This window comes from Orycteropus afer, unplaced genomic scaffold, assembly GCF_000298275.1.
Source record: "Orycteropus afer afer isolate SDZICR_OR568_19922 unplaced genomic scaffold, OryAfe1.0 scaffold00637, whole genome shotgun sequence".
Taxonomy (NCBI): Eukaryota; Metazoa; Chordata; class Mammalia; order Tubulidentata; family Orycteropodidae; genus Orycteropus; species Orycteropus afer.
Window position 1 is genome coordinate 624,519 of NW_006922224.1, and position 15,397 is coordinate 639,915.

Consider the following 15,397-nt stretch of genomic DNA (forward strand, 5'->3'; position numbering starts at 1 on the left):
ACACTAAGTGAGCAAGCTGTTCCCAAGGCAACAAAACAGATGCAAACAGGTCTCCTGGGCCCAGGGTTCTAGTGAATGCAGGTGAGATTGCTGGAGCTGTAATAACGTAACATTTCCAGGGCAAAGATAGCCAGGGTGACTCTCTGCTTTCCAGCAGGAGCCCCCACCCAATGCTCCATCTCACTGGACCCACCTAAGGACCACCGGTATCACTTTCTTCCAGTATCCACTTCATTCTCTCCTTTTACCATGTTTTATTCTTTCCTCCACAACCATTCCAAATAAAACCAAGACTAAACAACAACAACAATGTCCAAACAAGTGCACTAACACCAGTTGCCATCAAGTCGGTTCCAACTCAGTGCCCCCAAAGTGTGTCATAATCGAACGGTGCTCCATAAAGTTTTCAATGGTGATTTTCTGGAAAATAGAGTGCCAGGTCTTCTGAAATGACTCTGGGTGAGTTTGAACCGCCAACTTTTTGGTTCGTAGCCAAGTGCTTAACTGTTTGCACTCCCTGGGGCTCCTCAAGTGCATTAAACAGGCCCTTACTGGGGATGTCAGAGAGGGAGCAGGCATGGTGGCAATCTGTCTTCCTGGGAGAAATTCATTCAAACCCACATAGAGCTCTGTAGGACATTATCAAGGAAGGCCCTGAAGAATTTAAAGGTTTCATTTGCAGAGTCTGCTGAGAAACTGGGAGCTCTGGTAGCATAGTGCCGAAGGCACTTGACTGCTAACCAGAAGGCTGGTGGTTCGAACCCACCAGCCACTCCTCGGAAGGAAGATGGAACAATCTACTTCTGTAGTGATACTGCCTCGGAAACCCAAGGAGGGGTCACTATGAGTTGTCCCTACTCCAAGGCACATAACAACAACAAGCTGAGAAACTACTTTCTAGCTGCATAATAAATGGCTGGGTTTGAAGGAATGCAGCCAACTTAACAGCTACTGACAATACTATTTACAAAATAAGAGAGAAAAACCACCTTTGATGTGTTTTGTTGGAAGTGGGCCATTGTGATGTGTAGAAAGCTTTAGAAGACTTGTGAGAGCAGGTGGCAGAGGGGAGGCTAGGCAGGTGAACCACTAGGAGGCTGGAGGTGGGGAGGAGTGGGCCATCAGGAGTCTGCACTTTCTTCCATTATAGAATCTGACCTAGGATGAAAAGATAAATCCTCCTCTAAGCTGGAGTGTGTCTTGTTCAGCCTGCTTGGAAGGACCTGCGGCTTTGGGTCAGATTAATTTGGGGACTGCTCCCTCTCTTTCTCTACTCCAGAACCTATTCTCTCATGTGGCAAGGATGGGCAGACACCACCGTGAAGCCCACTTCTCCTCTCCCACAAGCAGCTTCCTTGTGTGACAAAATACAGATCTCAGATGACAGCGCGGCTTTAGCAGACAACTGAAGACCCTGTTACATTCAGAAGAACTACCCGAGCCCGAACAAAATAGACCTTTTTCTTTTCCCACCCACCACCCCCCAACAACAAAATATCATGTGTTTTTTCCAAAGTCATAGAAGGCACAAACAGGTAGCAAGAAGGCATTGGTGTGGCATCTCTGCCGAGAGCTCTTTGGCCCTGGTGACTGGCCTCCCCGCCGCCGTTCAGGTGATGACCGTGGGTCCCCTCCGGCCAGTCCTCTCGTGGATCTGCGATATCTTCAGCGCGATGGCTATGAGAGGGCTCAGCACTGCCTGGAGAAGAAGGAAGAGACAACTCCTGAGTTGTCTGTAGAAAAGTCAAGGAAGTCGCTGGAGAGGGTGCCGGGATGGGCTTCTGTCAACTTAAGAAAGTCATGGGAGAGGGCACTGGATGGATTTCTATGGCAAGCACCTGAATCCAAATTCTAGTTTGCTGCTGCAAAGTCATCAGAGCAGGTCATCTGCCTTTTCTGCACCTTTGCTTTCTCCTCCATAAAACAAGAGTAGAGGAGGAGGGTGGGGCAAGGAGGAGATGGTCGCAAGTCTCAGGCAGTTCCCAAATTCAGCTAAGATAGGAAGCTGCACAACCCATCTGCTGAGCATCACAGGAATGGTGCACTGTGAATTCAGAAGCTCAAAGAAACAGTCTCCCTCTGCTACATACTTAAACACGTACATGCATACACACACACACATGCATGTGTGCACACACACATATACACACACAAGCACACATACACAGCTTGAGGATAAAGCCCACTCTCCATCCTAAGACTGTGGGTCTGAAGAGCATGCAGGTGTGATGTTTTGGAGGAGACAGGCCAAGCCATTGGCTAATACCAAAGAAACAACTGGTCATTTCTTCCCATCACCTAACATCACAGCTCCTAAGGAACTTCAGCTTCCATAGGAGGAAGTAGGTTTATTGGGTTTTAGGGATTGAATTGGGCCCCGGCAAATTTGTTTTGGAATCCTAACCCCTGCACTTGTGGATAAGGAAGGAGCTCTGGTGGCACAGTTCCTAAGGCATTTGACTGCTAACCAGAAGGTTGGTGGTTCAAACCCACCAGCCACTCCGTGGAAGAAAGACTGGGCAATTGACTTCCGTAAAGATTTACTGCCTCGGAAACCCAATGGAGGTCACTGTGAGTCAGTATCCACTTATGGCAGTGGTTTTTGTTTGTTTGTTTAATAGCTGTGGATGAAATCTTGTCTGGAAATAAGTGTTCCTTTGTCATGTTAATGAGGCCCTTATCAGTGCAAGGTGTGACACAAGAGTTCTCTGAAGGCCACAGAGGCAGATGAATCTGCAGGCCCAGGAATGCCAAGGATGGCTGGCTGCTAGAAGTTGAAATAGACAAGGAAGGACCTCCCCCGGCAGCCACACGCTGAACTTGGATTTCCAGCCTCCTGGATTGTCTGTTCTTCAAAACTACCCACTGTGGTATCTGGGTTACATCAGCCCTAGGAAACTGACACTAAGAAACAGATTCTTGAAAACACAAAGGACAGGAGAAGTGAGAATTCTCTCTTACCCTTTAACTACTTCTCACTGAACAGGCGTAAAGCATTGTTTTCCCAAGTGTGGAAAACATACCACTCAGGAGGACTTTGCTGGCTGGCATAAGAGATGATTTTTGGTGGCACAGGGATGCAGTATTACTTATAAAATAGTGAGAAAATGAGTCCACTTTCCATTCCTCTTCCATCCTTCTGATTTCATCAAAAAAAAAAAAAAAAAAAAAACTCTGCTACCAATCTTTAACACTTTAACCAGGACAGCACATGCCTCAGGCAGGAGTTACCTAGCTAGAATATAATGTCACTGTTACCTTTTTATTAAAGGAATTTTTATGGTGAGCTTATATTTGTCAAGTAATACTGTTTTGTTTTTTCCAATTAGATCACTGATAAAAACTTTTCATAGTAAATACACAGACTTAAAGTGAGTTAATTAAAAGACAAACAAAATATGGTGATACTGATTTAAAAAAAAAAGTTTGGGAAATAACTGGGGTGAGGCAGGAAGAACCCTATAATTCAGAAAAACAAAATCCTTATTTTGGGGGAAAAACAAGTTTGGGAAATCCAGGGGTAAGGGAGGAAACAAGGATCCCATAATTCAGACATGTAAAACCCTTATTGTTTTGGGAGGGAGGGAGTCTCTGTTACCTGTAACACTCATCTGTTCCTAACAAGTACAGGGATGGAAGGGGGTATGTGTGCATTCTAAGTCAGACAACAAGAGCACAAGCAAATGCCCAGAGTACAAGAAAGCACAGGTAGTCAAGTGCATCCGAAGTAGAGTGGTGACAGAGGATAGTCCTAAGAGATACACTAGGCTTGTTTGCTGTGACCCAGATTCTACGGTGAAATCCAAGGATTCTATTCATTAGACGAAGGAGATACTATTTTATTTATTTATTTATTTTGAGCTGAGCTTTGGAAAGAATAGGTGCTCTGGTGGCGTAGTGCCTAAGGCATTTGACTGCTAACCAGAAGGCTGGCAGTTCAAATCCACCAGTCACTACTGGGAAGAAAGACTGGGCAATGTACTTTCATAGTGATATTGCCTTGGAAACCCAAGGAGGGGTTGCTATGAGTCGGATCCGACTTGATGGCAGTGAGTTTTTTGTTTTTGGAAAGAATAATATGGCAGCAAGTCCAGTAATCAATGCAATTAATGTTTTTTCTTTTTTTTTTTTTTTCCTTTTTCACTAAATGTGTTAAACCACTGGAAAACAGTGAGATGGGGAAGCTCAGATTGAATCTTAGAGTCTGGAAAAAACAAACTCATTGCCATTGAGTCAACTCCAACTCACAGAGACCTCCATTGGGTTTCCAAGGCTGTAAATCTTTATAGAAGCAGACTGCCTCATCTTTCTTCCACAGAGCAGCTGGTGGGTTCGAACCACTGACCTTTGGTTAACAGCCAAAGGCTATAACCACTGTACCACCGGAGCTCCTTTGGCATCTAGAAGGGGGATGAAAATCCAGAGCACTTTCACGTGTGCACAGTCAAGTGCTGCTCCTCCTAGCTTTTGTATCCATAAATTTGCTACATGAAACAGAGAAGTTTCTTTTCCTTTTAATGACCCAACTGGTACCCAGAAAAATTTCATAGTGGCCCATTTATCCCAAGAGACTTATCCACACGGTGCCTATATCATCCATTTTGTATAGAATTCAGATTATTAGTTAGTTTTCACTCCTTTTCCTATCTGTTTTTCACCTCCTCTTCTTTTATTTTTTTGGTTATATTATTACTCATTTATAAGGAGCTCTGGTAGCATAGTGACTAAGGCACTTGACTGCTAACCAGAAGGTTGGTGGGTTCAAACCCACCAGTCACTCCTTGGAAGGAAGGTTAGTGATACTGCCTTGGAAACCCAAGGAGAGGTCACTATGAGTCAGATCCGACTCGATGGCACATAATAACAAGAACAACAATAATTACTCACTAAAAAAAAAAAAAAAACACAACAACCCATTGTCATCAAATCCATTCTGACTCACAGCAACCCTATCAGACTGAGTAGAACTGTCCCATAGGGTTTCCAAGGCTAAAATCTGTATGGCAGCAGACTGCCACATCTTTCTCTTGTATAGAGCAGCTGGTGGGTTCAAATCACCAACTTTTCACTTAGCAACCAAGCACTTAACCACTGTGCCACCACTGTTGCTCCTTGGCAACAGACAGGAGAGGTGTAAATGGTCCAAATGTCACAAGACTTAAAAGTAAATAGTTAACAGATTTCTTGGAGAAAAACAAAACTCTAACAAGAAACACAATCATTTATTAAGCAAGATTTGTCCAAACTTACAGAGGAAACCCAGTAGTGGGCCAGTTTTTCTGAGGGGTGAAAGCGGAAGATGGGGTGGGAGTGGTAGCTGGAGGAGTGGGAGGGTGGGGGTGATAGTACTTATCATAGCTCATGTTTGGCTGCTAACCAAAACATGGGTGGTTCAAACCTGACAGCCATTCCAAGGAAGAAAGATGAGGGAGACTGCTTCCATAAAGATTTACAACCTTGGAAACCCTATGGAACAGTTCTACCTTGTCCTCTAGGGGCGCTATGAGTCAGAATCGACTTAATGGCAGTGGGTTTGCTTTTTTGTTGTTGTTGTTGTTAACATCCCACAGAATTCAGATCATCCATCATCAGAAAACACTGGCACTGAGGCTTGCATAAACTAGGGATTCATAATGCCACTTTCTCCTGACTCTTAGAGACAATTAACATCACCGGTAACCTGTGGTTAATGCCTACTGAACATGGAATGCCTTGGGGGGGGGTACCTCATGTGGGCAGAATAGAGCTGTGCTCCCAGGTTTTTGATGCTGTGACTTCTGGAAGCAAATCACCAGCTCTGTCTCCCTAGGCACCTCTGGGTGAGTTTGAACCCACAACTATTCCTTTGGCAGCTGAGTGCTTAATCACTGCACCACCAGGTCTCCTTTAGTCTAAGGCAACTAAAAACCAAACTTACTCCCATCGAGTTGGTTCCAACTCATAGCAACCCCTCCTTAGGTTTCCAAGGTGGTATCTCTGTGGAAATAAATTGCCCAGTCTTCCTTCCAAGGAGTGGCTGATGAGTTCGAACTGCCAGTCTTCTGGTTAGCAGTCAAATGCCTTAGGCACCATGCCACCAGAGCTCCCTAGTCTAAGGCAGTGGTTCTCAAACTGTAGAATCATCTGAAGGGCAAGTTAAAATGGGTGGCTGGATCCTGCCCTCAGCATTTCCAATTTAGTAAGTTTAGGATGGGACCTGAGAATCCGCATTTCTAACAAGTGCCCGGTGATACTGATGCTGCTAGACGGGGACCACACTTTGAGAACCACTGCTCTAAGGGAGAGGAGCCTTGGTGGTCCAAAGGTTACAGCACAAAGTGGCTAACTGAAATGTTGGTGGTTCAAACCCCCTATCTGCTCCATAGGAGAAAGATGTGGCAGTCTGCTTCTGCAAAGATTTACAGCCTTGGAAATCCTATGGGGTAGATCTATTCTATCCTATAGGGTCTTTTATGAGTCAGAATCGGCTCCTCAGCCATGATGGGAAGGCTCTAAGGCATGCCCATGACCTTGCCTGCCAAGTCCCTGGTTCCTTCTAAAGTCCCTGGTTCCAATGATTGGACCAGGAGTGGACCCTGACTGACCAGCAACCTATTATGTTGCCTGGGGCAAACATCTGAGCCAGCCAATCAGTTTCTCGAAAAGGGAAAATAATGAAAGAATGAGGCAGTTAGTCACAAACAACTCAAACCTGTTGCTGTCGAGTCCATTCTGATTCACGGCGACCCCATGTGTTACAGAGTAGAACTGTGCTCCATATGGTTTGGCTTTAATCTTAAGGGAAACAGATCAACAGGCCTTTCTTCGAAAGTTTGAACCACCAACTTTTAGGTTAGTAGTTGAGTGCAAACCATTTGCACCACAGGGGACCTTGTTGTTGTTAGGTGTCATTGAGTAGATTTTGATTCATAATATGACAGGAGCTCTGGTAGCATAGTGGCTAAAGCACTTGACTGCTAACCAGAAGGCTGGCGGTTCAAACCCACCAGCCACTCCTCGGAAGGAAGGTTGGGCAATCCTACTTCCGTAGTGATACTGCCTCGGAAACCCAAGGAGGGGTCGCTATGAGTCGGGGCCAACTCGACGGCAAATAACAACAACAACAACAACAATGCTCTCCATACCTAAAACAGAGCAACTCAACATTTCTGGATTATAAAGATGCCAACTCATGATGATGCCATGTGTGTCAGAGTAGACCTGTGCTCCAGAAGGTTTTCAATGGCAGGTTTTTCAGAAGTAGATCCCCAGGCCTTTCTTCCGAGGCCCTTCTGGGTGGAAACTTTCAGTTAGCGGTTGGGCATGTTAACCACTTGCACCCCCCAAATCAAAACAAAAAAACAAAAAACAAAAGCCACTGCCACTGAGTCAATTCCAACTCATAGCAACCCCCACTGGGTTTCCGAGGCAGTAAATCTTTACGGAAGTAGATTGCCCAGTCTTCCTTCTGCAGAATGGCTGGTGGGTTTGAACCACCAACCTTCTGGTTAGCAGTCAGATGCCTTAGGCACTAGGCCACCAGAGCTCCTGAGTAGGACAGAGTAGAGTAGAATTGCTCCATGGTGTTTCCAAGACTGTAAATCTTTGCATCCCCCTCCCATAGGATGGCTGGTGGACTTGAACTGCTGAACTTTAGGTTAACAGCTGAGCACTTAACCACCGTGCCATCAGGGCTCCTTATAGTAAGAGCAGGTAGGGTAAAGGACAGATTGATTTTGGTTTGACAATTGAACCAAATATAGAAGGACTCCTGGTGATTAGATATTAGTTCTTAGAGTCTTCCAGGGACAGCTCATCAGAAATACAGACATAAATTCCTCAACAGGAAGCAAGGTGGAGGAAGTCAGGCTCCCCTCAGGAACTGGGGTGGGTGGGTGTGGTCATTTTCTGCAGTGAAAGTCCCAGAGCCAACTGCTTCAGTCCCAGGCTGATTTATCAGTCTGCAATTATCCTAGTCCGTGACAAGACTCTCCTTCCTTTTCGTTTTAGATTTTTTATTATTCATTATTATTCCACCCAAGGGCTCAAAGGAGTAAACCAAAAAAAAAAAGAAAAAAAGAAAGCCCACTGCCATTGAGTCAATTCTAACTTATAGCAACCCCCACTGGGTTTTCAAGGCTGTAAATCTTTATGCAAATAGATTACCTCATCTGCCTCCCATGGAGTGGCTGATGGGTTTGAACCATCAGCTTTCTGATTAGTAGTCAAATGCTTAGGACACTGCACCACCAGAGCTCCCTCAATGGACTAACCAAACCAAAAAGCAAACTCACTGCTGTTGAGTCGGATCTGACTCATAGTGATCCCTCCTTGGGTTTCCGAGGCAGTATCACTACAAAGTAGATTGCCCAATCCTCCTTCTGAGGAGTGGCTGGTGGGTTTGAACCGCCAGCTGTCTAAGAAAGAAGGCAAATAACAGAGTTCAATGAGCAACGCTGTGAATAAATTGGATGGAAAATAGAACCATTTGGACTGTTTCAGGTTACCTGTGAATATAAAACTTCTCTGCTCATCCCTTTTTCCAAATTTTCATCAGCTGGTTTGTGGGCTCATTGAAAGCCTACTGAGTGCCAGTAAAAGTCAAGCAAGCCAGTACTTTTAAACTATGCAATCTTCCAGAAATGGACCTTTGGAAGTTTCTTCCTGATTTACCAAGGAAACAGGAGTGAAGATGGGGCCAGAACCTTCTCATCTCCTTAGGCCCACCCCACTTCCTTGTCACTCTGTCACACAAACACCCAGAGGCTCAGATGGATAGAGTTTTCTAAACATTATTTTTGAAGTAGGTAAGAAAATGCCTTACATCAATTTAAAACAAATGGTAAAACCACTGTTATGTAAAAAGATCCCAAAACTCCCCACGTGGGAGCAGAGACTGGTGTGCATATAGATCACATCCCACATTCTCCTCTTCGGGTCTCTAGGAGAGTTCCAAACAGTTCCAGGGGGCAACCAGAGTATGTGTCTAAAACATGCTCTGTTCACGTGCGTCTAAAATGTCTGCAAAAGAAACCAGCCATTGCAAAGGAAAACAACCGATGGAAATAAGCCAGTTGAAGGGGACTCTCTTTGGCCCTCTTGCAAAATATCTTGGATGCTTGGATGTAAATGGGTGTTGAGTTAGAGTGGGCAAAACATTTAAAAATGCATGCACCAGTTACTCTATGTACAATAAAGGAATGCAGGAGGGGGTGGAATATACATGTGGAATTGGGATGGGATGAGATTATCTGTGGATTCTCTGCAGATTTTAGAGAGACTTTAATGGGTGTCTGAGTTCACCTATGTGTGTGAAGGGGGAGTAAGGGTGGGTATTCTCTCTTTTCTGGGCTGTGAACTGTTGTCAGCTGCCTTCAAGTTGGCCCCAACCCATGCTGACCTCACGGACAATGGGACCAAATGCTGCCTGGTCCTGCCCCAGCCTCATTATTGATTGTGGACGGACCATTGTGCTCCATAGGGTTTGCAGTGACTGATTTTAGGGAGTAGAACACCAGGCCTTTCTTCCTAGTTCCTCTTAGCCTGGGAGCTCCACTAAAGCCTGTTCAGCACCACAGTGACACGAAGCCTCCACTGACAGATGGCAGTGACTGCACTACGTAGGAGATACATTGCCAGGAATCAAACCCAGGTTTCCTGCATAAAACCCAAACCAAAGCCACTGCCACCTAGTTGATTCCAACTCACAGCAAGCCCCATTGGGTTTCCAAGGCTATACATCTTTACAGAAGGAGAGTACCTCATTTTCCTCCCACAGAGCAGCTGTTGGGTTTGAACCACGGACCTTCACGGTTAGCAGCCTTACCCACTACTCCACCAGCTGTCCTTGGGTGTCCAGCATGGAAGGAAAGAATTCTACCCTGAACCACCACTGCCTCCACAGGGCTTTGCGAGTTAGAACAAGCTAAAGAGGTGGATGGTGCTGTGGTTAAAGCATGCAGCTGCCACGCAAAAAGGTCAATTGGTTTGAACCCAGCAGCCACTCTGCTGGAGAGATGAGACAGTCTGCTTCCGTAGAGATTTACAGCCTTGGAAACCCTACAGGGCAGTTCTACTCTATCCTACAGGGTCAGTCTGAGTCAGAATGACTTGATGGCAGTTGGTTTTTTAAAGAGGTGGAAAGGGTTCTCTCTGAGAAAGCAACTCAAGCAGATCTTTCTCTGCCAGGCCCTGGATCAGCAGGCACACTAGCCACCTTGAGGCATATCTTTCATCTCTGCTAACAGCTAACCAAAGGCTTCTCCTTGCAGAGCTGTCGGAACCAGAAGCAGGTGATCCTTAGAGAGCAAGCTGTAAGGAGGCGCAAAGGGCTCAAATGTTAAGGCCCAACAGAATTCAGCAGTCACCGAGACAGGCAGGCTGCTCAGAGAATTGGCCTCCCTTTCCTTAGAGGTTTAGGTTTCTTTTTAAATCTTACTTTCAATTAGATCCAGACTTAAATGTATTATGCAGCAGGGCTTCAATTGTTGAGCCAATCATTAGGGTATTTTAATAAGGAGCTCAATTTCAACGGCATCCCTGGACGGTGGAGTTAACAAGCTCAGCTGCTAACTGAAAGGCCGGATGTTCCAATCCACTCAGAGTCTCCTCAGAAGAAAGGTCTGGTGATCTACTTCTGAAACATCAGCCACTGAAAACCCCACAGAGCACAGGCCCACTCCGACACACATAGGGGTGTCAGGAGCTGGAACCGACTTGATGGCAACTGGTAACTGATCTATTTCAATACACAGAATATTTTGCTAGATGGTCTGCTAAATCCTCAGAGATTTCTTCTGGGAAGACTTTGGTGGTGATCAGGAGGGTGGGAATATTCATGTCAGAGGACATCAATGAAGGGATCCTCCAAACATTCTACTGAGCAGTGGAAAATACACACTCACGAGAACTAAAACGTACATTATTTATGTTTTCTTTATGCAGGAATTGAAGTATACCTTTGACCCTCCAAGAGCAGCTCTGTGGAGGCGTCTGGAGTCCCTGCGTGGTGCACACAGTTAGCTACCCTGCTCGGCTGCTCACCAAATGGTGATTTGAGCCCACCCAGGTGCCTCAGAAGAAAGCTCTGATGATCTAATTCCAAAAACTCAGCCGTTGAAAACCTTATGAGCACAGCTCTTCTCTGACTCAAATGAAGGCACCATGAGTCAGAGTCTACTTGATGGGAGGATTTCGATTTATTTATTATCTATCTATCTATCTATTTAATGGAGGCTTTCAGTCTTAAAAGAAGTCTTAAGAAAACAGTGGCATCACTTTGCTTTTGTAGATTACCTTACTGAGAGATTCATAAATGACTGGATTGTTATCACACACTTCTATTCCTGCAGTCAGTGTGGTCAGTAAATAAAAATAAGCAAATATCATCAGGGCTTACCCTGTATAAATGGGGAAAAAAAGTGTTGAGGAGAAAATAGACTGGAGCCAGAATGAGTCATGTTGGGAGGTCAGGCCATCATTCCTCTCCCCGAATGTTGCTCTGGACTTCCAGCCCATTCTATCATCTCCCTGCCCAACAAGAAAAGGACAGAGCAAGCTTCATATGGAAAGAGAGGATAAGCCTCTCATCCTTGCATGATGCAGTACTATCTTGGGTGACTTGCACTCACTAAGTAGCTATGTTGGCAGAGCACGGTCCCACCCTGCATAGAGAGGCTGCAATCCTGAGAAGAAAGGACCACACCCTGTGCCAGGGACCCTGACACCAATTCTCGGCCTACTAGGCCTCCAGCTCCCCACCTGGGATGCTGTGACCCCAGACAGATCTTACTGAGTCAGGTCTGTGGATCTGTCACCATTTTATGAAGTTCCTTAAGATTCTCCAAAGAAAGATACTGTGAAAAAAAACACTATTGACAAAGATAGAAACTCTGTCCAGGTTTCTCATCCCACCCATGGTATGCCCACAGCAAATAATCGAATGAGGGGCCGCCAGCGCTTCTGCTTCTCTTGTTGATGTTAGTTGCCATGGAGTCGCCCCAACTCATGGCCACCCCATGTTCAGTGGAACAAAGCATTGCCCAGTCCTGCACCATCCCCGTGACCAGTTGCAGATGCACCATCATGATCTACAGGATTTGCATTGGCTGATTTTCAGAAGTCGATCTCCAGGCCTTTCTCCCTAGTCTGTCTTAGTCTGGAAGCTCCACTGAAACCTGCTCAGCATCACAGCAGCACACAAGCTTCTACTGACAGACGACGGGTGTGGGGTTGCCCGTGAGGTTCACTGACTGGGAATTGAACCCAGGACTCCTGTATGGAAGGGGAGAATCCTACCACTGAGCCACCACTGCCTCTCTACCTCTGCTTCTCTCCTGCTCCCCAAAAGAAATGTTGCAGCTGCAATCAATGTTCTCATCTCAAGGAATCTTCTCATCAAGGATCCTGCTTCTAAACCCAGACTGAAGTAAAGACCAAGGAGACAGGGAAGCCAGCAGTATAGCTCATAGTGGGTCCTTTCTGGGTTAATCAGAGTTGCCTGGAGATTTAGTAAATATGGGAATGGGAAGGCTTATGGTTGTGCTGTTTAATATTTTCTAAAAGAACTCTGGTGGCATAGTGCATAAGGCATTTGGCTGCTAACCAGAAGGTCAGTGGTTCAAACCCACAAGCCACTCCACAGAAGAAAGACAGGGCCATCTACTTCAAGGATGATTTACAGCCTCAGAAACCCCAGTTTGGTCTGGTAATGGTGGTTCAGTGGTAGAATTCTTGCCTTCCATACAGGAGACCTGGGTCCGATTTCTGACCAATGAAACTCATGTGCAGCCACCACCCATCCGTCAGTGGGGGCTTGTGTGTTGCTATCATGCTGAACAGGTTTCAGCAGAGCTTCTGGACCAAAACAGACTAGGAAGAGGGCCTGGTGATTTACTTCTATCAGCCAACAAAAACCCTGTGGGTCACAATGATCCATTGTGCATGATGTCACCCCGAGTCAGGGGTCAACTAGATGGCAGCTATCAGCTAAACAAAATGAGTTCTTAATTAGCACTGTTATTGAAACATGAAAGGTCTTTACCAAATACAAGCAGTCTCAGCTTGTCAATGTCCTCCCTTATCTGAACTTCAGGTTACCATGGCACCTCCCCTCATGGTGGACTCTGCCACCATCTCAGAGAGGACTCATAAAACAGTGTCTATATTGGCTCCTCAATGGCCATGGTCCAACCCAGAGTTTTCCAAACACCTGGAAATCTGAGCATGGTCAAGGTTCCAAGGAGAGTGATCAGCTTAAACCTGTTTAACTCAAAATTTCTTTATCCTATCAGTATATCTTGATGGATGTCACCCTAATTAGCAAAGTGCAGAACAATCAAGAGAGGCAAGCAGTTTGGGAAAAGTTGACCTCAACTCATTATATTTGCTGGGGAACAAGTGTTGTTTCAAATGCTACAATGCATACATTCAATTTGCTTGCTGTCATCCTAAGCCTATTCTTTAGAGGGAGGTTTATCAACATTTTTTCCAGAATGTCCAGGCCCATGGGAACTCTCTAACTCAGCACAGTGCAAAGGAAGATGCTGGAGGAGCCCAAGAGTTAAAGGCAGCAGAAGTAAATACTATAACATATACAATCCTACAATAACAGTATTAACAGTAATCTACAAGTTCATGCATAGATAGACACATAAGCTGAACAGGGGTGGGGAGGTGAATGGGTCCACAACCATGAATATATATATATATATTTGACAGAGAACATTTCCACATATGTATTTTTTATGTGCTGCAAATATACCCATGAATATAATAGAGCATACAGTGCAAAGTTATGAGAACTTCTTGTTATTTGACATCGATTTGGACCCGACTCATAGCAACCCCTCCTTGGGTTTCCGAGGCAGTATCACTATGGAAGTTGATTGCCCAACCTTCCTTCTGAGGTGTGGCTGGTGGGTCTGAACCATCAGCCTTCTGGTTAGCAGTCAGATGCCTTAGACACTACACCACCAGAGAACTTCTTAGTCATAACCAAACTAACATTGAGGGAATGAGTCATTGGGCATGGGGGCTTAGGAATATAGTCTCAAAGATTGCCAAGGTCAATGGGGCATAACATAGTCCCCAAAGGCAATGTTCTACAAACTACTTTGGCAAGTGAGCATCCATCTAAGGTGCAACTAATGGTCCCTCCCCATTCAGAGCAAAGAAAAGTGAAGAAAATCAAAGGACAGGTGGACCACATGAACCCCAGCCTCCACAACCGTAAGGCCAGGAGAACTAGATGGTGCCCAGCTACCACTGCTGATTGTTTTGAAAGGGATCCTAGATAGAATGGGAGAAAAATGTGGGAAAAAACTCAAAATCATAAAAACGACCAGGCTTACTTGTCTGATAGAGACTGGTGGAACCCCTGAGACTATGGCCCTTAGACACCTTTCAGGCCTGGAACCGAACTCACCCTTGTGACTCAATTTTCAACCAAACAACAGATAATAACACCAGGTAGGTATGCACTCCTCAGAACAATCAACCATAGAGGATCAAAAGGGTAGCATTTGTGTTAGAAGAAAACTCAGAGGGTGGGAATATGTAGGAAAAAATGGACATAGGGAAAGGAAACCACAGAGAGGAAGTGAGAAGAGAGCTATTACATTGTGGGGATTACAATGAATATCACAAATCAAAATGTGTATGAATTATTGAATGGAAAACCAATTTGTTCTGTAAACTTTCACTGAAATCACTGAAATAAAAAGAAAATAAAAGAATAAAAGCCTCTTTCCCTCTGAGCATAGGCTCTGCTATAAATCTGGGACATGAGAACATCTGTCAGCTAATCAGACATATCTTTTCTTTTTAATTTTTATTGCAATTTGGGTGAAAGTTTACAGAGCAAATTCATTTTCCAAAACCAGAGTTCATACAGATTTGTTTCATGACATTGTCTGCAATCCCCACAATGTAACAGCCTTCTTTCCACTTCTTCCCTGTAGTTACCTCTTCTCCGTGTCCTTCTTTCCTATGCATTCCTTCCCCCTGAACTATCTTCCTATGCAAATACTGCTCTTCTGTTCTCCCATGATTGATTGTTCTTATAAGGAGCGTGTCTACCTGATGTAAATGTTCACCCCATATGCCTGTCTATTGTTTGGCTGGAAGGCATGGGAGTGAGTTCAATTCCAGACCTGAAGGGTAACTAGGGACCATAGTCTCAGGGGTCTCACCAGGCTCTATCAGACCAGGAAACTTGGTCTTTTTTTTTTTTTCTTTCATGATTTTGAGTTTTGTTCCACATTGTTTTCCCACTCTATCCAGAATCTCCTACACTGATCCCTTTCCAAGTGGTTGACAGTGGTAGCTGGGTACCACCTAGTTCTTCTGGTCTCTTGGTCATATAGGCTACAATTCATATGGTTTTCTGGTCCCTTGGACTAATTGTTTCCATGTGACT

The 15,397-nt window shown here is 45.0% G+C and overlaps 1 protein-coding gene across 1 annotated transcript in view; it reads right to left on the reverse strand.

Moving 5' to 3' along the window:
• Positions 1-1,609: 1,609 nt before the first annotated feature.
• The window catches only part of PGM5 (phosphoglucomutase 5), a 229,562-nt gene continuing 215,774 nt past the window's right edge, over positions 1,610-15,397 (reverse strand). Inside the window, exon 11 of the mRNA XM_007956572.2 lies at positions 1,610-1,699. Coding sequence (XP_007954763.1) covers positions 1,610-1,699 — 90 coding nt within the window. The remainder of the gene's footprint in view (positions 1,700-15,397) is intronic.